The 24,563-nt window shown below is 38.4% G+C and overlaps 1 protein-coding gene and 1 pseudogene across 1 annotated transcript; one reads left to right on the forward strand and one right to left on the reverse strand.

Moving 5' to 3' along the window:
• Nucleotides 1-3,265: 3,265 nt before the first annotated feature.
• On the reverse strand, nt 3,266-10,560 carry LOC149179605 (putative pectin methyltransferase QUA3). Its single transcript, XM_089413598.1, has 9 exons — nt 10,459-10,560; nt 6,797-7,279; nt 6,123-6,326; nt 5,749-5,959; nt 5,296-5,557; nt 4,808-5,185; nt 4,229-4,324; nt 3,827-4,025; nt 3,266-3,472 (listed from the first exon to the last, which is right to left on the reverse strand). The coding sequence occupies exons 1-9, from the start codon at nt 10,558-10,560 to the stop codon at nt 3,266-3,268; spliced, it is 2,142 nt and encodes a 713-aa protein (XP_089269724.1).
• An 894-nt stretch (nt 10,561-11,454) lies between these two features.
• On the forward strand, nt 11,455-12,581 carry LOC149179606 (protein CANDIDATE G PROTEIN-COUPLED RECEPTOR 7-like; annotated as a pseudogene).
• The last annotated feature ends 11,982 nt before the right edge of the window (nt 12,582-24,563 follow it).

The raw sequence follows: 24,563 nt of genomic DNA on the forward strand, positions 1-24,563 counted from the left end.
GTTCCAAATTTATTTGTAAATGAAATGCAAACATTCTAATATTCATGCTTATTATGTAATGAATCTCCTAACAAGAAGATACTAAGAGCATGAATAATCACTTTCCTTTAAAAAAAAATTAGCTTGCCTGCTCTGTTTTACCCTTGTCTTTGTCTGCTAGTATGTCCTGCAAAATGAAACAAAATTTCAATGTTATTCTAGCGCCACATCAACATTTACAACTCTTTGTTGCAGTTCTCTGTTTGAAGACACATTCGGCAAAAGAAATAAAGTGAACCACCTAAAAGTTCTGAAATTTTGGACTCTGTAACGTTCAGAAAGATACCTACCACAGCACCAGACACTAACACATAAAAATCTGTGGGTGCTTCATTCATTAAAATGACATCTTCCTTTGGGGGGAAGTAATTTGCCTTCATCTCTGAAACCTTCCAAGCATAGAGTGACTATTAGGTTATTTTTTCCTCAAAGTTGTTGTACTGAAGCCCACTAGCAAAGACAAAAAATAGGGTCTCTTACCATAATTGGACAATACTTACCAACTGGAAAAGAAAATCATGTGACACTCCTTGGAAAAGTTGATATGTTTGTTGTGAATAGCTTTTGCTAGCTTCCATTACAATATCTGAAGATATTGGACAATCCTAACTCAGAAATTAATCAACAAACAACATGCAAAGTGGGAGACATAGATGGCAAGGTATTTTTTTCAGGCACAAAATTGGACAATCATAGACCCCAGGAGAGAAATGGTAAGTTTAAAAGTCATGATGCAAAACTGAAACACCAGCTACATTGATCTAGAGTTTTGAAGTGTGGCACTACAGGAAGAATTTGTGTCGAGGAGACATTCATGAAAAAATTGCAAGTGTGCTTGATATTGCAAGTTGAATGCCAAAATTGCAGTACTTCAGTTCTGATCTACGATAAGATTTGTGCCAAGAATCCATGATAGACACAATAGGAACCCACTCTAGCATGGCAATTAAACATGTGGTATTCAAGGTTGTGAAGAGTACTGTGATTGTAGAAAATGTATGGAAAACCGTGGAAAAATGGATAAAGAAGCTGGAGTGGGAAGGTGTTGCATGCATGTCTATTGACCTGCTAATAGGAGAAGAGAACAATTCATGTGCTATGGATTCCTAGAGTAGCTTGGAGGTGAGATTTTGAGGATAATTTTGAATAAAAGGGACACCAAGGAAGCTAGAATTGCAGAACTTCCAAAGTAGTTAATCTGAGGTTTTGATACTAACTGATATTAGTACAGTCAACAACAATGCAAAATACTTACAAATGTGAAAAAAAGAATGTGAGTTATAAAAGAATATCGTTGTAACTATGCATGATGTACACTCTATATTGTATTAGGTATTTATGAAAGCACAAAATTGGTGGAGAGTGATCATCTTTGGCCAAGATTCTCAGGGTTACGAAATAAAAATTATAGAGTTAGGTGAGTGATCATTGTTGACCAAGTCGTACATGATATATTCACAATGAGGTGGGCGGGATACAAAATATAAAAATCCATTTCTATACATATTTGGTTTAAGTACACTGGGAATTAGTGACCAAGTCTCATCAGTACCTCCTTCTCTTTCCATTCAGGATTGCCTCCAACAATAAGTTAAACATAGTGGAGATTAAGTTAAAAAATAATGGCATATGTGTGTCATGGATGTTACTAAAAATTATCCATAACAAAACTTAACAACTTCTGGTTCAAAGGGCAGGAATTCTTTAGTCTCATTCACCTTAATTTAACTAACACTCGGAAGTGTGAATTGGCTGTAACAACTCCACACATTTTCAGAGTCATGGGGAGATGTTTTATGTTGATCAATTTTTCATGTGATTGTAGTCATAAAGTTGGTGAAAAAATAGATACGGGAGTTGAAGGTACATCTTTTTCAAATGACTATGTATTAGCTGAAGGTACAGTAGCTAAATAGGGGAGATTGTGGAATCCATAAGAAACTCATAATATGCAAGCAATTGAAGGGCTATCTTTGTAAAAAAAGTAAAAAACAACCATGCATAAACAAATTGAACCATTTCACATCCTACTCACAAACTCAAACTAAACAATTTTTAGACCCGTGCCTTCTGTTAGTGGATATCACAATGAGACTTTTCAGAACATTAGATACCTCAGTGTCAGACAAGGGATGAACAAAGAGGAATCCCAGATAAAATGGAGACTTCTGACTTATTTTAAGTTTGATACATTATAGGTGCTAAATGCTTTTTCTAACCCTAGCGTCGCTTCTGATCCTAAAAGAATTCCACAATGTTCTGATTTTTATTGAGAGCTGAGAAAGTGTTAAAACATGGGTACAAACTCATAACGTTAAAGAGGAGTATACTCTAAATATAAGATTTATCCCACGTGTCTACCTAGTCCTGTCAGCAAATCTAAAATAGAATGAATTTTCACTACCTATTTCTAATGTCAGACTCCCTCTGCCCAAGTCGAGGTGTGTCCACAATCAGTGCAATTGCCTTAAAACCAGCCCTCTCCGCTCTTCTAACAAGTTGTGCAACAACATTCCTATTCTTGTAAACCTGCCAACAATGACATCTAAATTTTAACACCACTCATACATCCACATTTAGTAAACCCAACGCAATATAACTGATCTTACCATTGGTTTAGGAGCCTATAATACAATTGGATGGATATGAACTCAATTACATCTCAGAAAACATGGGAAGACAATCATATGGGTGGAAATGATAAACTTACATAAATTGAAAAAAGCGAATGCCTGGTCCAGTTGAAGCAACCTCTTCAACACTTGATGTAGCCCATGAAGAAAGCGTATACAACAAATATGTCGAAGCCTCAATTTTTATCAACACAACGAACTATTTCAAAATCCAAAATCATTATAATTTCTTAAATCCTTAATAGCTAGAAGGAAATCAAAACATTCAGAAGATCGATCCCACAAAGAGAAGACCGATGCCCAAACATTAAACACTGATGTTAGTTTCTTAAACACGAGAGAAGGCATCTCGTAAGCAATTAAATAATATAAGGTGCAATAGAAGTATAGTTTGGACCTTAAAGATACTCACATTTGCAAAAGCCCTGCTCAACTTCTGTAGCAAGTTAACAAGTGCATGACTTTGAACAAGTTGCTTTCCAGCACTATAAAAACCTTTGGTGGATGTTGTTACAGTCACCAACTTTCCATTGCAAAGCTTCACCTCAAGGGAAATGGCATGAGAAATATAAGAAATCTACAGAAGAAACAATTCAGTTCCTATCCATTATGGAGGTGAAGCTCAAAATTAGTGCAGGATTGGATAAGAAGTGCTCACGTCTATAGGAATTGGCAAAAGCCCTGCTCAACTGTTGTAGCAAGTTGACAAGTGCATGACTTTGAACAAGCTGCTTTCCAACACTATAAAAACCTTTGGTGGATGCTGTTAGAGTCACCAACTTTCCATTGCAAAGCTTCACCTGTATATCAGGGGAAATGGAATGACAAATATAAGAAATCTACAGAAGAAACAATTCAGTTCCTAGCCATTATGGAGGTGAAGCTCAAAATTAGTGCAAGATTGGATAAGAAGCACTCACGTCTATAGAAAAAAATCTCCAGGACGTTTGTCTTCAACAGATTGCCTTGTGGACTTCCTTATGATTGTACATCCCAATGTCACTAGTCACTAAAATACTATTCATAATTCACTTTTTTTTCCCTTCAAAGTTCTAACTCATAAGCTCCAAAGAAAATCAACAAATTAAATTTTGCAATGTGCACATTGTTTGCCATGCTTCACAATTCAAAATTTTCTGGAATCTTTGCATTACAATCAAATAAAGAACCATAGTTTGATGGCTTGAAGAGTACATGGACTCTGGCTCAGTGTCATAAACTTCTGTACTCCAGCGTATTGCACTTGCAATCTTTGCAACCCTATCAATGACCTTAGGAGTATCCCGGACAACAACAGTTCCTTCAGGCCGGAGAATTCTATCCATTTCAATCATCAAATCAACAAGACTACATCTGTAAGCATAAAATCCAAAACCAATGAGTAAGTAACACATGAACTTTAACATGGAACTAAAAATGATGATTGAAGAATGCCTATCACAGAGGAGGAGAGATATCATTCTTTAGACCAAGGTTCATGAATATAAACAATATAAAGTGATAGGTTCAGGAATCTGAAGAAAACCCAAAAGACAAATGGAGGATCAGAAAGGCACCTGTTTCCACCTCTACTCAGATCTCTTATTAGAGATTCAATGCCAATTGCATGAATAAAATCATATGTTCGAGGGTAAGAAGAGAAGGCCTCACACCTGCCAAATCACATTTCTAGTCATAGAATATTCAATGATATTGCCATAATCACCATCCTATTAAACTTGTTCCCAGAGTCCCCTAATCTCCCTAGAAAATAGTTAAATATCATGTAAATCTGAAGATTTCCTAGTTCCCGGAGCACCTTGATAACCAGAGAGAATTCACCATAATGCAAGTACATACTATTCAAATTGTATAGACGTGTTCTTGCTTGCACTCTCCCATCAAAAGATGAAACAAACCAAGGAAATCCATGGGCAGCAAATATTCCCATCTTATGGTACTTGAGATGTTGTTCCAAGAGCCAACCAAACTTAACTAGAACCTTGATTTGAAATTGAACTCAACGTCCAAGGAAGGCAATTGGAAAATCAGAAATCAAAGATGCAGTGTTGTAGGAATTTTAAGTACGTGAATTCTGCAGATCATAGCAATATAGTTCAAACACTTAACAAAACTCTCAAGGAATATAAACTTACCAGTCATGATAAACTCCAATAAGGCCTCTGTCATAAATCACAGCAAGAGTATTTGTTGTATAAGTAGGAACAACGTTCATGATCCAGACAGGATCTGCAATAAGTGTTGCTGCAAAGCCACCAAAACCTGCATTCATATCCATAACATTGCGTACACTTGAAGATCCTAACTTCAGATTCAGCACATTCTTATAGTATGTCACTCTCCTTTGCCATCTCCGTGTATCAGCTTTAAATATATCCAGAAAATTCTTTATGTCTACAGCATGCTGAGGAGGTTCGTTCAACCGGCTTGGCCACTTTGGAAGCTCGATTAAACTGTTCTCTTTCTCTTTCAATGGTGGAAACTGGCTAATACACTCTTTCAATGGTACATACCTGTAAGCGGATTGAAAGAGAATGTTAGCCAGGAGATCAAAGCTCCAAGTTGGTGATATACATTTTTACATCAAAAAACACAATTTCAACCGCTAGATGGAATAAATTACCATGCCAAGTTGGGATCATCATGTTCGTCACATAAATTAGGTCCAGTTACACTCTTCAACGCGAAGCACGAGTTGTTGGAAGGTTTCTTCCAAATTGCAGTGTTGCCATCAATAATAACCAACTCGTAACATAATGTGTGCGCTAAATTCTGCAGGTCAGCCCATTCTTTCTCTTGTTTAGGCCACTGCACGGGAGGTCCAGAGATGACAAAGTAGCCTCCTGATCGCAACAAACGGTCCATCTCGATCATGTAAGATCCATCTGTTTGACAGAGTATTCCTTCAGTAAATACGCCTTTTGTAATTTTTGCACCATAGTGTGCAAGTACAGTGCTTTTAACTTTTTGTTTTCTTTGAGGTGAAAAATTAGATATCATCAATGGTGTAAATTCAAAACGAAATATCACTCAACAGCAATATCTTCTCACTAGGTTAGAGATGGAGAAAGATTACTGTAAGCAGTGAAGGGTACCAAACATCGGGAACAATGAATCAGGTCAAATACATGAGCAGGGAAGGGCAGTCTGTGGGTTCCAAGCATTGCTAGAAACGCAGGTATGCCCCTTTCCAATGCAAACTGTATCTGTGACTTGTGTGAATCCCGGGGAGCAAAAGACATGGTTAATATATCTTCCTTAAGCAGGTATCCTCCAAAGCTGGCAACCTGCATTTAGGGAGTCAAGATTCAATATTAATCAATCAATCAATCAATTGTGATATTCCCTTTGGTAATGGGTCGTGGCTCTACTAGTACATTTACAAATTAGATTGCAAAGGTGCTTCAAAAACAATACATTAAGGAGAAGAGAAAGGGAGAAAGTTCAAACCCCACAGCCAACATCCAAAGCTGTCCTGATGGTTCCACCACTTATAGGTAAATATTGTTTCAGCTTCTGAATGTATTGTATTGCTCCATCGGGAAACATGGTGCCACCACCTGGAAATATGAAGTAAGGTCCTTCTGCCTTCATCCAGCCCTGATGCCCTTTCCGATCTGCAATCTTGTTATGGGGCATATTGCTATGCCATATCTACCATGCAGGTTTAATCAAACAGCAAGATTTAATAACAGATTTTAAATTAAGCTATTCTGCAGTACCCAAGATTGAGTCAAGTCTTTGATGCATGATTTTTGGCAGACAGCAAAATGACATCGGGAGATTCCTCGAGCCAATTCGAAACTAATAGTAATATTACAGAAAGAAAATTGGTTGTCTTCCGTTCAATAAGCACATAGAGATTTATCAATAGATTAACAGTCTTTCCCCTGCCTACCCAAGAAAGTAGTTATATCTAATTATGGAACCCAAATGCCACTGAATGTCTATAGAATCTAGAACCAAGAACAAGCTATTTCAAATTACCAATCTGGCATCCAGCATTTTGCAATTTCTAAAATGTAATTCCTAAAATCATAATGCTCTTTCTCACAACTTTAAAATTCAACTGGAAACCAACATTAAAGAAAACAGATGTTTGCCATTAGAAAAGTGAGAAAGACCTTGTGGAGACTTTCAGGCCATGGCAGAGGAATTTTGTAGTCGAGAGGTGGTGGAATGAGGCAGAGGAGATTTTGATCTTGAGGAGGGCAGTGCCTCTCTCTGTAAACATTTCTTTCTCTGGTGAAATGGCTACTCCGTCGTGGATCTTCGCAAGGACAGTAATCGACGGATTCCAAGGGGCAGGCCTCCACTGCTGCCTCCCCTGATTCAACCACTCTGAGAAAGCGTTCTCTGTGCTGGGGATCTCCATCTCTGTCCCTTCCCCTGCTCAGCACCAATGCTTGTCTCCCCGATGCAGCTAACGAATCTCCCAGTGGAGTAAATACGCAGAGGAAAAATACGAAGACCGCCAAGAACAGCAAGCCTGAAACCAAATCCAGAGCGAGGGCAAGTGCAAGGTCTCCACACGGAGAAGCACCTGGAAGTAGCGTAGCGTCGAGCGAGGGCAAGCGTCGATCCGTTGGGTCGCATCGTATACCGGTCTAATCAATTGGATGGGTAAGATTATTTTCATCGTCTAACACTTAAATCAAAGGCTCAGAAATGTACACGTAACCCAAGAGGAAAGTTGATTTCAAAGGGAAACGCCTTACGACGTAATTATTATAATTAAAAAATTCAGTTATTTCTGTTTGCTCTATACCAGATTTTTCGTAACGACACATATAAATTGGGAAATTTGGTTACACTGTCAACAACAAAAGATTTGTAACGAAATCTATAAACTTTACTAGGAGTGCCACATCCAGTGTTTAGTCCTTAAAAGCACTATAAACTGAATCTTCGATTTAAACACAGAGACCAAAGTGATCCCACCGGTTTAGACGCGTTCCAACAATTCGCTTACAACTAGATCAAAGAATTTGTGCATGTGTCTGCATTCCTTGATTTGATTTGCGTGGGTAATGGTCCTTTAAAATATTTTAATAGATGGATAAGGTATAAACATGGAAAAAGGCGGTGATCGAGTAATATGAAAACTAATAATTCAATTGAGAGTTAATTAATTTATGGTATAAGATATTTAATATATATTTAAATAGTACGTTATTTGGTGTTATAATTGCAGTATAGATCTATATTAAATACGAATCTAATATGAGCCGAGAGATCTAATTTTTTTACATGTAAATTTTTCTTCACTTGCAAATTTTTTTATGAGCCAATATTATTTAAATGTTTTATTTTTAGATTTTTAAAATTTTATTTTGGCCGACATGAGAAAAATTTCAAGTTTGTGTTGGAATATGTAATTCCTACTTGTCTCAGTTGTGTCTTTCTAACTAGAGGAGTCTGTTCATGAAAATTCCATGTAATAAATGTTAAAAACAATAACCACGGATGACTGGGACACGTATTCCAAGCTGAATGATGGGAGTACATCCTAGTGGGTGTTCATTTGGTTATTTATGGCTAAGGAAATTGACAAAGGCAAATGCTAAGGCATTAAAGAGGCAAAGAGGTATTTTGGCACATTTATTTATGAAATTAATGGAAATTAGGAGAAAAGGAAGGTAAAAGGTCACAAGTTGCATGTGAGGAGGAAAATGAAGGAAAATAATGGAAATTAGGAGAGAAAGGAGGTGAAAGGTCATAGGTTGCATGTGAGGAGGAAAATGAAGAAAATAGAGACCTCATTAATAAAAAGACTTTTGAGGGTCAGTGGGCAAGACTTGGTCAGTTTAGTTTTAGAGTTGTCTCATTATTCTCTCTCTCTCTCATGCTCTTGGTTACTTAGAGTTTTCTTGGAGCACTTTGGCATTGGAGCAAGAAAGGCAAAGAAAGGCAAGAGGAAGCAAGGATCAAGCAGGGGAAGCCAGGATCAAGCAGCTACAACAGGCTTCATTGCAGGTATCAACTTGCATGTGTATTTTTCTTGCTAGATTTGGCATGCATGAGATTGCATGTGTATTTTCCTTGCTAGATTTGAAATGCATGGGATTCCATGTGTTTCTTTTCTACCATGGCATGGGTTTTTCCAGGTGTGACAGTATTTTCAGCCTAGCCTTGCCATTTCCTGATAGCTTTGATGAGATGGGTTCTCTCATGCGTTTTGTGGGGGATGGCCGGATTGGATTCGAAGCTGAGTGGGGTGGATCTCCGAATTGACAAACACATGGTGGTAGTGGTCCCTGAACCAGACTGAGGATGCATGAAGCCACTGGCCTAGTAACCCCTGAACCAGACTATGGGTTGCAGTAAAGCCAGATTGTGTGCCTCGGTGGGCCTAGGAATCCTTGCCAGTGAATGGCAGGATATATGGTAAAGCCAAGAGGTGGATTTTCTCTCCGTTGGGCCTAGTGATTCCGGGATGGAATGCACGGTAAATCCTAGAGAGTATGTCTCGGTGTAGGGCCTAGTGATCCCTGGATCAGACTGCGGATGCACGATAAAGCCTAGAGAGTATGTCACAGTGTGGGTGGAGAACTCTGGTGGCATCCACATTGATTGGTGTTTTTTGATGTGTTCTATGAGTCCCACATTCATGCTTGGAATATGGCACGGGGGTGATTGGCTGAAGAGAGACTTGGCTCAGCCAATCTATGGTCGGGTGGAACGTGGTAGTCCCATCACCAGTTGGTTCATTGCATTATTAATGAAAAGAATTCATTCCCTTGATTTCCATGTGAAAATGTAATGATGTATATATGGATTTTGATGGCTGATATTTTTATTGTATTTTTGTTCCTATTATGTTTTTTTATATGCACATTTACCCCAGAGGGTGTTACACTAACTATGTTCCTAGATTTGTGTGTGGTTGAGATTTTCTCTCAACCAACAGATTATATGTCCAAGATAGTTTTTCTATCTTGAGACAATACTCGTGTATATATGTAATATGATATTTGATTAATATACATGAAGATAGTTTGGACTATTGGTTTTTATCATGGTATCAGAGCCCGTGAGGGCCTAGCCCCTCCTAGGCTTGGCCTATCCTAGGCTGAGGAAATAATTGAGAAGTATATTTTGTTTTAGTTTTTTTTAAGTGTCCATCATCCGTCGAAACATGTGGTTATTTTTTTGTGGTCTGTGCGTGGCATCTCTGCTGCCAGATCCATGGAGGAGTTGCAGAGACTGAAATAGATCTCTATTTGCAAATCTGTTTGCTCATAGATCTATGTTTTCTCTGGACGAGTGTTTAGAATTATGCAGTTGATTGTTGGCGTCAAGAGCAGGGTTGTTGTCCGGTGGTTGCAGAATCACGTAGTGGTGGAACACCTATAGTGTGTTGGCAACCGAGTTTAGTTGGAAACAGACTGGGACGGTGGTGTCGTGGATCTGTGGACATTGTTGCTGATGAGTTGGCAACGCACGACAGTAGATCGGTCGAGCTGGCGAACTAGCAGTGTTGGCAGAGGCCGAATGGCAACGCTGCTACTGTTTTTTTGGAGTGGTGGCCCGTCTTGGAAAAGATCCTGCTGAGGTGCGATCTGCGTGTTGGAGTTTCATGCTAGAGCTACGTGTTGGAGCTCCGAGGTGAAGCTACATGTTGGTGTGTTGCGTGGAGCACTGGGTATGCAGTGTGCGGAGTCCATTGGACGAGCAGTGGCACAATGGAGGCGTGGTGAGGTTGTAGTAGATCAATTGTGGTTGCAGTGGAGCAGAAGCATGATGCTCTGTAATCGCCTCAAGAAAATCCTCATGCTCCAATTACAGTGCAGGGGCTTTGGAACTCTCTGAATTCGCGCGTTGTTGCAAAACCAGGAGCTGCATTGCTAGGGCTATAAAATTGATCTGAATATGAGTTGGTAAACATCTTCAGATTTCATGTTTTGAGCATTGGAGAAGCGGGGTTCTTGGAGCTTCAAGATCTGGAAGATCCCAGGTGGATTCCATTTCAGTTCATTTCTGGTTACCTCAATCACCACTTGGAGGTGTTGATCTGTTCGTGAAATGGGGCTTTGCAAAAGCTAATCTAAAGAGGTTGTTTTGAGGGTTGTGTTCAGCCTCGGAATTTGTACCAGGGTTCACGTTCAAGTTCAAGGAAAAGAATGAGTAACAGGGATCTTCTGACTATTCATCCGACTGAACTTAAATTCTCATTCGAACTGAAGAAGCGGAGTTCATGTTCTCTTCAGTTGGTAAATAACTCAGATCATTATGTGGCCTTCAAGGTGAAAACTACATCCCCAAAGAAGTATTGTGTACGACCTAACATTGGAATTGTCCTGCCTAAGTCTACTTGTGATGTTATAGTCACCATGAATCAGTTGATGGAAGTGAATAAAGTTTGCACTGTTGGTTTTTATCATGGTATTACAGCCCATGAGGGCCTGGCCCCTCCTAGGCTTGGCTCGTCCTAGGCTGAGGAAATAAGTGAGTATATTTTGTAGTTTTTGTTTGTCCATCAACACAAACTTGTGGAGTTGTGGCACGCGTCGTGTGTGCATGTTCTCAGATTTAAAACTTGTAGTGGTACGATGCAATAAAGTGTTGGAGGTTCTAACTATGGAGATGGTTGTCCAGCGTGAACTACATGGGCGGGAAAGCGATTGTTTTGTGGAGTTTAATGGCGGCTTATTGGGTCCAATCGGAAATGACAGAGCTCGGAGTTTAATTTTGTAGTGTTCTCCTAGCCTCGCAGCAGTTTGGTGATTCTAGGGCCTTTCACGACGGTAATGTAATGAAACATTCATCTCAGATCTTTGGAATGGGGTTGGATTCAAGGGTTTCTGCAATGCAATCCTCTTATTTTCGATGGCCTTTCTGATGGGGTTCTTACCTTTTTGTTCAGCTGAGATCCAGCACTCGGAGATAAGATCTGACGACCGGTCGATCATCCCTTTTGACGAATTCGGATTCACGCACAGAGGTCGCTTGGAAATCCATGTGAACAACCCCTCCTACAAGAACTTGAAGGGGGAGAAGATCGACCCTGCCTACATGGGGTTCTTCCTGAGCACCAGAGATGCATGGTCTCACGTTTTGCAAGATCTGGAGCACAGTGAAATCCACTGTGTACTCGAGAGTAAGCTCATTGTACACCTCTTTACATTCAAGGATTTGGAGAATTTGACTTACTATAACAAAACCTTCCAAGGTTTTGAAGCAAATCAGTATACTATGGTCTTTTTTAATTGTATCCCCGATGTTGTGGTTTCAATGGATGTAAAGACTGTTATGTATAATCTTGAGGGATTCAGTGATAGCACAAGGGATTATCTTTCAGTCGGTGAAACCCTTCTATCGAAGCTCTATTTTTCATTGTTTTTGATATATATTGTGTTGGATGGGGTTTGGATCTATGTGGTTGATAGAAACCACCCGATGGCCTACCGGATCCATGTATTTATGGCTACACTCATCTGCTTGAAAGCCTTTAATCTCATCTGTGAGGCAGAGGACAAGTCTTTCATTAAGAGGACCGGAACAACCCATGAATGGGATGTTCTGTTTTATATATTCAGTTTTTTTTAAGGGAATTATGTTTTTTACCCTGATATAATTGGCACTGGCTGGTCCTTTTTGAAACCATATTTTCAAGGCAGGGAGAAGAAAGTTTTCATGGATTATGCTTTCCAATTTATTATAGACAACGATGGGCTTGACAGTGAGGAGAAGAAAGTTCTCATGGATTATGCTTTCCAATTTACTATAGACAACAATGGGCTTGACAGTGAGGATTATTACCCTTACATGGCCAACGATGGTAGCTGTGACACTTACAGAAAAAATTCCCATGTGGTGACGATCGATGGCTACGAAGATGTGCCTAAGAACGATGAGAAGTTGCTGAATAAGGCCGCGGCTCATCAGCTGATTTGCTGCCGAGATTAGAGAACTCTGGATAGTGTCTTGCTCATGCAACTGGAGATTTACTGCTTTCTTCTTTTTCTTCCGGTCAACTTGACAGAATTGGAGTTTGGGAAGGTAAACACATTGAGCTTGATCAACTCAATGTAAAAGTGCAATCTCTTAGAATTGCATACTTAAAAATTCCAATGAGAAACAAATTAGTGTGGTATTTATAATTGTTTTGGAATTAGAAACATTGAGCTTAGCTAACTCAATGGAGTGGTTTTGTTAGAATTAGCTACTCTAACAAATCATGCAGGTGAATCCAAGACAATTAAATTAGAAATAGAAAGAAGAGACCAAAGGCGCTCAGTGGTCAAGGTTGAAGTGCAACAAATATTGATTTTGAGCAACAAAGACACAGGAAATTAAATAATGATGGACAACGAGGTGAATGTTTGTGTGAGTTTGTGGAATAGACTCACTAGCATGATGTACACATTTTATTAGTAAGCAAGTCTAGGATGTTTTGTAGTGGTCTTTGTAAAATATGTACCTGATAACTCGAAAATTTGGAGTTGTGTTGTAAGCCTTGTAAGGCATGTGTACCCCCATACAGTTCGTGGCAATCTAAAAACCACTTTGTATCTGCAGTGTTGGTTTGTGGTAAGCCAAAAACCACATGTAAGAGTGAAGTGGGACAGAGATTCCTGTTGGCATGGTTTAGTGTTAACCGAGAAAACCCTCGGTCTGGTTGAGTAGGATCTTTGGTGAGCCTTAGTGGCTGGAGTGCCCTAGTGGTAGGTTTGTCACCCAGAGTGGCTGGAGTGCCCTAGTGCTAGGTTTGTAGCCCATAGTGGCTGAAGTGCCCCAGTGGCAAGGTTGTGGCCAAGAGTGGCTGGAGTGCCTTCATGGATGAGTTGAGCTTTCGTGGCTGTGTTGAGCCTTGGTGACTAAGAGCCTTTGGTGGGATGGTTGAGGGTAATCCGATAAAACCTAGAGCATGGTTACGGGTAATCCTATAAAACCCATGATGATGATGGAGGGGAATTTACAAGTACAGGTACATTTATGCAGTTATAAGGGTTGACACAACCATGTATGCGAAGGGCAACCTAGTACACTGGTGGTTGCAACGGTTGGCACCCATGCATTCTGGTGGATGGTTGCTCCTTTATATGGACATCAACATATTCTTTTGTTATGTTTGACCACAACTAGACTTTGCAGATTGATATCGAGACAAGTACTCATTAAGGGGGTGTGTTGGAATATGTAATTCCTACTTGTCTCAGTTGTGTCTTTCTAACTAGAGGAGTCTGTTCCTAACTATGTTCCTAGATTTGTGTGTGGTTGAGATATTCTCTCAACCAACAGATTGTATGTCCAAGATAGTTTTCCTATCTTGAGACAATACTCCTATATATATGTAATATGATATTTGATTAATAAACGTGAAGATAGTTTGGACTATTGGTTTTTATCACTTTGATAATGGATGGACAACACTACACATCATACTGGGTTGTAGAATGAAAGCTACACGTCATATTGGGTTGTAGAATGAGCTTCTAAACTCAATAAATTTTCAAATTTTATTTTTTTAATAATTGTTTTAATTCTAACAAATATATTTTTAAACCCATACAATTAGTCACTTCATTGTTTTTTTCCAATTAAAAAATTGAAATATATTTTTTTAAAAATAAAAATTATTTTTATAATTATGAAATATTTGATTTAATATTTAAATAGTTTAAAACTTTAATAATTTTTTAGAAGTCAAAGTTTAAACCATTTATCTTATACTATAACCTTTCTACAAACACTACTTTTTTTTTTATTTTTTTTTTTATAAAAAAATTGATTTATATAATTACTATATTATATTTGTTTTTAATTATTTTTTACTAATTTTATATGGCACAATCTAATTATTTGAATTTTTTTTTCTTTGTTTGGATTTTGACAAATAATATTGTAGTGTTATTGTCATATAATTGTTATATGATATTTACTTTTAATTATATTTTTGCTATTTTTATATGCACAATTTAATTATTTGATTTTTTGTTTTTTAAATTGGGAATTTAAAAATAATTTTTTTTGAAATCTTGTATTTTTATGATGTTTAAAATGTATAAATAAATACGACACTCTAAAAAAATTTAAAACACTTAAACTATGTAAACTTCAAAACTCAAACTTATCATTACGAAAATCCCTTTTAAATTTCAAATCAAATTAACTAAAAACTACACATTTTTTATAAATATATCTCAAGCTTTTAACACTTCTTATACACCTTGAAACAGAAAATAGCATAATAATTAATAGTGAGGGAGAGCATCTTTTTAGTCCATCTTCGTAGTTTAGCATGCACTTTGATAAAACAATATATATCATAGTTCTTCCCCGTGAAGGCAATTTTTACAACTTTTGGAATGATACATTACAAAAATAAAAAATTATCACTTTGGCAACACTATTATATAAAATTATCTCTTTGGCAACACTACTATATAAAATGGTAACTTTCGTTTCTATAATCTTTTTATTATATTAGCATAGACAAAGCTACTTAAAGTATTTTTTGCAGCAATGCTTTAAATAATTTTTTTTACCACTTTTTCAGCCATATTCCAAAGCTATCTATTAGAAAAAATGGTTACTTTTTTTCTTTTTCTTTTCTTCTCTCTTCTCTTTTCTCTTTTCTTCTTTATCTTTCTTTTTTTTTTTTTTTTTTTTTTCTTCTTTCTTTTTTTCTTCTTCTTTCTTTTTTCTTTCCTTCTTTCTTTTCTTTTTTTTCTTTTTTTTTTCTTTTTCCTTTTTTTTTTTTTCTTTTTTTTAGGGGGGAGAGAATCCCCGCTGAAGAATCAACATACAACATATATCGCCGAAGCGAACAGATTGATTTCATCATACAACATTATATTATCGCCGAAGCGAGTAGAATTTTTTTTTTTTTTTCAGGGGGGGAGAGAATCCCCGCTGAAGAATCAACATACAACATATATCGCCGAAGCGAACAGATTGATTTCATCATACAACATTATATTATCGCCGAAGCGAGCAGAATTACATCATCACCGAAACACATATGTCATCAGCCGCAGCATCGCGCAGAGCAGAAACACATATGTCATCAGCATCGGGCACATATGTCATCAGCATCAGCATCAACATCGCGCTGCGCCTGCAGGAATCAAACGTGGCTGGGGGGTGCGAAAACCAATCGCCCCAGCCACCACATCATGCACTCGCGTGCTTTTTTTAATCATTAAGTACACCAAAGAGAATAATGATACTTTCCGTGAAGTAGAGACTACAATTTAATGATTTATGAAATGAGAATGTGTTTATAATTTCTGGATTCCTCTGCATGTATATATTATACGGTCTTCGGCTGTATAATGTAATAGGTATTGTTTTAATTTTTAATCAATTAAGTCAAACACATTAAATTTGTTTTGATTTAATAAAATTTAATTATATAAATAATTTTATATTTTTTTTTATTTGTATTTATCTCAGTTATTATTAATGGAGAGTTTAAACATTTTATTACATCATTACGTTTCATTAATACAATGTACTCATTTTTTTCATGTCAATACTTTTATAAACTAATAATTATATTAAAAAAATTGAATAAATATTTTAATTTTAATTTTAATAAATAAATAAATTTGTATATATATATAAATCATTTTTTGAGTTAAAATTTTAATTTTAATTTTAATAAAATAACATCTAATTTTTTATAAACTAAATAATAAATTAATATAATTATTAGTTTTGTCGAATATAAATTCAAATTTTAAAAATAAAATATATGTATTTTTATAAATTAATAATTATATTGAATTTTTTTTAATGTTTTAGTTAAAATTTTAAGGAATAAAATATAGAATTATTGACTTGGATACACAACCTTAATTTCCATGACTAACATAGTTTAAATGTAAATGCAAATATAACATATAATAGTTTTTTTAAAACTATGTTTGTATAAGGATAATGTAAATGCAAATATAACATGCAATAGTTTTTTTAAATATGTTTGTATAGGCATTGAAATGTGGGTCTTGCTCTTTAATTACATAGATGAAGACTTTACGAATCAGTAAAACTTAAATTGATAAAAATGTAAATCTTAACACTAATTTGAATTCAATATTTTTACTGTTATTTAGCTATATTTAAACTAAGCAACATAATTAGTTAATTGCATATATGAAGACTTTACCCATCAGTAAAACTCAAATTGATAAAATTGTAAACCTTAACACTAATTTGATTTCTATATTTTATTGTTATTTAACTATATTTAAATTAAGCAACATAATTAGCTACTATATAACGCTCATTAAATTGTGTAGAGATGTATTAATTTAGAGATTCTTTCGTAAATTAGCTACAATTGTGTAGAGATGTATTACTTTAGAGCTTCTTTCGTATTGTGTATCAAACTTACCACCGGGATTAGCCAATGTTAAAATTAATGTTTTTCGAAGCTCGAATACGGTAATACAATAAATTATTCGGTGACACAGGGTAACTATAATGGTTTTTTCAATAAATATAAGGGAAAGAAAACCACGTTGTCGAGATGAGAAGAGTGTTACAAGAAGCCAGTTGAATAACACCTTGAAATTCAATGCACATCTCGTCATTTGCTTTCCCAAAGCCTTCCAGTGATTATAGAGAACATAAGATATTTCCCAAAGCCTTCCAGTGATTATAGAGAACATAAGATATTTAGTGGTCCTTAGGATTCATTAGATAACTTATGATATTTAGTGGTCCATGAGATTCTTTATCTAGATGGCTTATAAGATATTTAGTGGTCCTTAGAATTCATTAGATAACTTATGATATTTAGTGGTCCATGAGATTCTTTAGCTAGATGGCTTATAAGATATTTAGTGGTCCTTAGAATTCATTAGATAACTTATGATATTTAGTGGTCCATGAGATTCTTTAGCTAGATGGCTTATATTGGTTGCAATTATTGATTAAATGTTACAATATTAAAAAAGATTATTGTATATTTTAGGCTAAAAGAAGAAAGAATTGTAATTATTTAACTAGGTTGAATTTCAATTTGGTTATGTATGGATGTAAATTTTATTAGATTTTTTTATAAATTATTAAAAATATAGTGGTGAATATGATAGATGAGTAATTAAATAATATGAAATTATTGATTAAATATGTTCAAGGGGTGCTATGAAATGAGAATTATATAATTGTGTTAATATTCAGTTTAGTCATGCTCTTGGATTTAAATGTTATCATTCTTCATTGGCCTTTTAATGCACCATTAAGGAGATACTAGTAATTATGATGGGTGAGTTATGATATCATGAATTCATTCATCAAGGATGTTTAGGTTGTACCATATGATGTCAATTAGTCTATTATGGTAATTTTCAATCTAATAATCTTTAGGCTTATTGATGTCACCATCTTTCATTATATTTTTAATGGTTTTTTCTACTTCTTTGGTTCACTATATTAGAGATCGATGCTAGCTACATCCACAGAAAAACCCACATGTGTCTAGGTAAGTCGGTTATCTTTCATGTAGAGATTACTCCTAAGGAGTGAGCATGTTAATCTCAATGGGACTGGAACCCAGGTGGAGAGGATAATAACGACTCCTCCATACCACTTGAGCTACACCCACTTGACTACTTTTAATGGATTGTTAATGGCATACTAGCGAATTTTAGGGTTGAGATATTAGACATCATAAATTTAACAAGGAAGGATATTAAAGCTCTATCATAAGATGGGAAAGGCAAAATAATTGAGGAAGTTACCTTGGATGGTAAAGCAACTTGGCAATTGCGGCAAGGCCCAACAAGTTGGAGAATCACTTAGTGACGCAAATAATCTACATGGTCTATCTCTCCATAAGTTACGATTTAGGAAAATGTAAAGCATAGGCATAGTGCCTTGGAAAGTGGTAGACAAAATTGTGATAGTTCCATTATCCGCCTTCATTCAATATTGGGGGCATGAAATAATACATTTGATCTTTATTTCTTGATGCAGGAGCATCCTGCTCAAGAAAAACATTGTATATTGGTTGACTTAGGAGATCTGAAATTTTTTTATTTCTTAATAGGAAATTTTGTATATTTTTAATAATTTGAGTGAGAAATATGTGTGTGAGGTTTTAAATGTAAATATTCTCAATTATGTGAGAATATGAGAGATGTTAGACTTGTGAAGATCTCATAAAAATCTTGGAGATTAGGAGATCCTAGAATAGGAAATTAGTTGAGTTAAAAGTGGATTGAGAGATTTGGTATAATTTGCTCATAAAGGAAGAATTTAGATATAGAATTGTTGTTGAGATCCTCAAGGGATCATTAAGAGATTTTAGGAACTAATTGAGAGATTTAAGTTGAGAGATCTATGGAGAAGAACTAGGAACCAGAATGATCCATAACTATGTAATTGTTCCTATAATTGTAAGCCTAAGGGGCATGTAGAGGTAGAGGTAGAGAGTAGGTGTGTGTGGAGTGAGCATGAATAGAAGAGACCAGGGCTGCGTGCCCACATTGTATATCTGGTTAGGTTTGATGTATATTTGAATTCAATTAATAGATGGAAAATTGTGTGTGTATGGTATGGCAAATATCTCTAGTTTATCTTGTCAATAGAATAATTGTTTCTGATGGAGTGGTTAGTTGGTAACTTACAGTGCATATGATCCAGGTGGATGTTGGTGGCCACCCACCTATCCCATTTGGACCCCCACAACTGTCTCTTTCAGTTTTTCAGTTTCCTAAATTGTAGTACAGTTTACTATTTTTAGCAGTTTTTCGGGTCCTAAACTTCCGGAGCTGTTTTGAGGCCCTAAACGACGTTTTTTGGGAAATCTGGGGCATGTTTCTCTTCCCAAAGTTGTAGTGCTCAGATAGATCTTTCTAATGAGCTATTGTACGCGTCAAATGGAGATCGGGTGCCAAAGTTACGACCCCGGGAAGTTGATGTACCACCTTACCCAAAACGGGGTCCACAATTTGGTGTTTCATCTTCTAGGGTTAGGTTTTGGGATGTTAAGGGTTTTCCATTGTTTCTCAACGATAAATAGGCCTTTGAGCCTCATTGTAACACAGTTTAGAGGCATGTAGCCGCCACATCTCTTCTCAGAGATAAGCTACCATCGCCCTAGCTGGTTTATTTCCATTACTGTTTGTAAGCATATTTCAGTATTTTACATTAATGAAATGAAGTATTATTTCCGCTGCATATCTGTGTTTATGGTTACCTCTGTAATTTGTTGTGTTCCTGTTTAAATCCGGATTAATGGTATCAAAGCGGTCTGCTCTGTCTCTTTTTTTCTTTGCATGTCCCCAACGAGGTCGGGATATAAGGAGTTAGGGTTTGAACTGGTCGAACCTTTGCAAGACCAGCCTCGCAAATCCTGACGGCCTCCCATGGCGGATGAGAAGAAAGATGAGGGAGCAAGAGATCCTATCAAAATCTTGCTCGAAGAAGCCCTCGAGCGACAAAGGAACGCGATGATGGACAGCTTTGCCCAGATCCTTCAACGGCTACCCAGAAGCGATGCACCAGCTTCCAACAGCTACTCTGGAAATGCCACACCCTTTAAGCTACAAGTTAATTTTGAAATCCCCATATTTGAGGGTCAGATAGACGCAGATGTCGTAGATAAATGGTTAAATCTGCTAGAGGGTTATTTTTCTATTCATGAATTTTCGAGTCGGGAAAAAATTGTTTTCGCTCTTCTCAAAGCAGCCCCCCACGTCAAGGACTGGTGGGAAACCTACTGCGAGCAGAAGGATGAAAATACCGGCACACTATTTTCAGTCGCACCCACCTGGAATTCATTCCAGGATGCCATCAAGGAGTAGTACTACCCTTTCGGAAGCTATGAGGATCAATACATAAAGTGGACCATGCTGCAGCAGGGAAGGGACCAAGACATACCGGAGTTTACCAATATTTTCCATACACTTAGCACAAAGTTGGGTATCAAGGATTCGGAGCAGCATTTGATACTCAAATACCACGGTTGCCTGCACAAGTACATCCAGGAAGAAATAGAATTCCTGAACATCTCCTCGCTCGACACAGCATACCGATATGTCGTCAAGGTCAAGCAGAAGTTTAAACAAAAGAAGCGAGATTTTGGATCAGCGAATCCAAAGCAAGGGAAAGGTGCCCTTAAACCACAGAACAAAAGACGAAGCCAAGGTGGGGCAACCTAAGACAACCCGCCAAAGCTGCAAGCAAAGAACAGCGCCACGAAGCCGAAAAGGACACGAGAAAATGGTGCGAGTTCCATAAGAGCTCCACTCACAACACAAGTGAGTGTCGGGCCAAGCAATCACTGGTGGCTGAGCTAAAGGTTTCAGAATCATATGCATGTTCTGACTTTGAGTCAAAACTCGACAAGGGGAATCACAAAGGGAAGCAGATTATCGATGTGGAGCCCAACGCCACCGTTGCCACCACGAAGATATAGAAGGAGCAACCCAAAGATCCAGAGGAGGAGGAGCACCTCTTCCACTCCTAGATGTGGTTAAAGGGCTCCCCGCTACAGTTCATTGTCGATAGCGGGAGCCAAAAGAACCTCATTTCGGCAGAGGTCATGAAGCGGTTGGGCTTACCAACCACAACACATCCATAACCGTACACCATCGAGTGGCTTCACCAAGGACGGGATCTTCGCTTGAGCAAGCAGTGTCGCCTTCCATACAACATCAAGCCCTTCACGGATGAGGTATTGTGTGACATTGCTCCCCTTCAAGTTTGTGATGTATTATTAGGACAACCCTACTTGTGGAAGCGACATGTTGTGTATGAATCAAGGCCCCATGCTGTTATTGTTACATTGGGAAATTTGTTTTCCTGATGATACGCCTTCAAGGAAAGAAGAAGACGGTGACCACGACCTCCAGACAAGGCCTCTCCGCACGACAATTACAGATGGACAAGGTCGTGAAGGAGTACGAGGACATCTTCACCTCCCCCGCAGGGGTTCCTTTGCACTGTCAGGTCAAGCACTCCATCGATCTGACCCCAGGTGCACCACTACCGAATGGACCAATCTATCAGCGCTCTGTTCTGGAGAACAATGAAATCAAGAGGCAGATTCAGGAGATGTTGCAGAAATGTCACATGCGTCTGAGTTCATCGCCTTTTGGGAGCCTGATCGTGTTGGTACAGAAGAAGGATGGGACTTGGAGACTCTGTATTGACTATCGAGCACTGAACAAGATCACGGTCCATAATAGGTACCCGATCTCGCGGATTGATGACCTCCTGGACCAACTAAAGGGGGAAAAATATTTCAGCAAGATCAATCTGAAGTCAAGATATCACCAGGTACCAATCGACCCTCTGATGTGTGAAAGACTGCCTTTAAAGCCAAGGAGGGCCTTTTTGAATGGTTGGTTATGCCTTTCAGATTGACGAATGCTCCTGCAACCTTCATGAGGCTAATGGATGACATATTGAGGCCATTCACCAACTCATTTGTAGTGGTAAACTTGGATGACATCTTGATCTTCAGCCAAAGTTGGGAAGAGCACCTCCACCACATCTGACAAGTTCTCCAAACACTACGGCAACACAAGCTATGTGCCAATTTGGAGAAATGCACTTTGAGCATGACCCAAGTTCAGTATCTGGGATACATTATTGATGAACAGGGGGAACATGTGGATCCAGCCAAGATCCAATTCATTCGGGATTGGCCATCTCCAACCACTCTGACAGAGCTCCGTAGCTTTCTAGGTCTTGCCAACTTCTACTGCAGGTTCGTATTGGGATTTTCTCATATCACTTGGCCCTTGAGTCAAGTCACCAAGGGAGGAGCGAAAGCAAAATTCTTTTGGTCTGAATCTCAACAGAAGGCATTCACAGAGTTGAAAGATTGTCTCTACACGACACCAGTGCTCGCGTTACCAAATTTGCAACAACCATTTAAGGTCGAGACAGATGCCTCTAACTGGGGTAGTCCTTACTCAACATGGGCATCCAGTGGCATATCACAATGAGAAACTTTCAGACACAGGTCGAAAGTATCCCACTTATGAAAAAGAGATGTATTCCATTATGTAGGCCTGCCGACAATGGAAACATTACATTTTGGGGAAGGAAATGGTCATCCACACAGACCACTGACCCCTGCAGTTCATACAGACCTAAGGGAAATTGCAAAATGATCACCATCAGAAGTGGTCTACATACCTGCAACAGTTCCATTTGAATATCAAGTATAAGAAGGGTAGCACCAACAATGTTGCAGATTGCCTCAGTCGACCACCGATCATGGCGTTAACCACCGTGCTCAACTCTTGTCGGCACAAGACTTCTGATTGGCCACTTCTCTACAAAAGTGACCTGGAATTCGGCCGCACATACCAGACACTCTTGGAGGGTTGCCATGTTCCAGATTTTCACCTCCAGGATGCCCTGTTATGCCACCTGGGTCACCTTTGTGTTCCTTCAAGCGAGCGTGCCAAGATGATTTGGGAAGCACACTACAGTCAGACTATTGGGCATTTTGGGGTCGAGAAAATGGTGGCAGTACTACAAAATTATTTCTATTGGCCGAATCTTCGACAGGATGTCGGGAAGTACATCAGATCATGTACTGCCTGTGCCATTGCCAAACCGACCATCAGGAAGCAAGGCCTCTATACCTCGCTGCCTACCCCTAGTCGAACTTGGGAATCCATCTCCATGGATTACATGTCAGGCCTTCCTTCCACTAAGCATGGAAACGACTGTGTTTTTGTGGTCGTCGACAGGTTCCCGAAGATGGCCATTATGGCAGGCTGCAAGAAGAATATCACAGCAGAAGCCACTGCTAAACTCTTCTTTGAATGAGTGTGGGTGCACTTTGGGATCCCACAGTCTATCATCTCAGATCGAGACAGTCGGTTCCTCAGTACATTTTGGTCTAGTCTCAGGCCGATGCTGGACACCAAACTCACTAAGTCCACAACCTTCCATCCTCAAACTAATGGCTAGACAGAGGTTGTCAACAGGATGATTGTACACATTCTGCGCATGTACAACTCAAAGCATCCACGCACATGGGATGAGAGCCTCCCCTATGTTTAGCACAGCTACAACTGAGCTCTTCACAGCTCGACTAGCCACGGCCCTTTTCAAGTGGGCTTGGGATTCTAGCCACTATGCCCCATTGATGTGGCCATGCCATTTGCAGCTACTCACACAGATTCGGCTCATGTCCAGTCTGAAACAGATAAGGCAACCAGCTTCATTGAGCACATCCAACATATTCGCTAGCAGGTCCATGACATTCTGGAGAAATCAAATTCCAAGTACAAGCAGCGACATGATCAACATCGGGTGCCACACAAGTTTCAGGTGGGCGACAAAGTCTGGTTGCATTTACAAATGGAACGCCTTACTGGAGCCTATCGAAAACTAAGACCACTCTGATATGGTCCTTACACCATTACTAAGGTTGTGGGAGACAATGCATTTGAGCTTAGCATTCCCCCATTCCTTGGCCTGCACCCAGTGTTCAATGTGGACCGCCTTCGGCCATACTTTCCACCATTACTAGACACATCCGACATTGCAGAACAACTCACACCCACAGAATTAAATGTAGTTTTCATGGAACAACCTGCAACTGATCGGATCATCGAAACACAGATCAAACACACTCGCCAACAGAATATCCAACTGTATCGAGTTGTCAAAGTAGGCCAACTCCTTCACCAGGGCAAGTGGCTCACCAGGGACCAAGTTTAGCAGAAGTTTCCTCATCTCATGGAGGAACGCAACGCAATGGGGACCATTGCTTCCTAAGGGGGGATGAATGATCCAGGTGGATGTTGGTGGCCACCCACCTATCCCATTTGGACCCCCACAACTGTCTCTTTCAGTTTTTCAGTTTCCTAAATTGTAGCACAATTTACTATTTTTAGCAGTTTTTCGGGTCTTGAACTTTTGGAGCCGTTTTGAGGCCCTAAACGACATTTTTTGGGAAATTTG

This window comes from Pinus tabuliformis, chromosome 3_2 (assembly GCF_031772625.1).
Source record: "Pinus tabuliformis cultivar Carrire ecotype Pingquan chromosome 3_2, CPIR1, whole genome shotgun sequence".
Lineage (NCBI taxonomy): Eukaryota > Viridiplantae > Streptophyta > Pinopsida > Pinales > Pinaceae > Pinus > Pinus tabuliformis.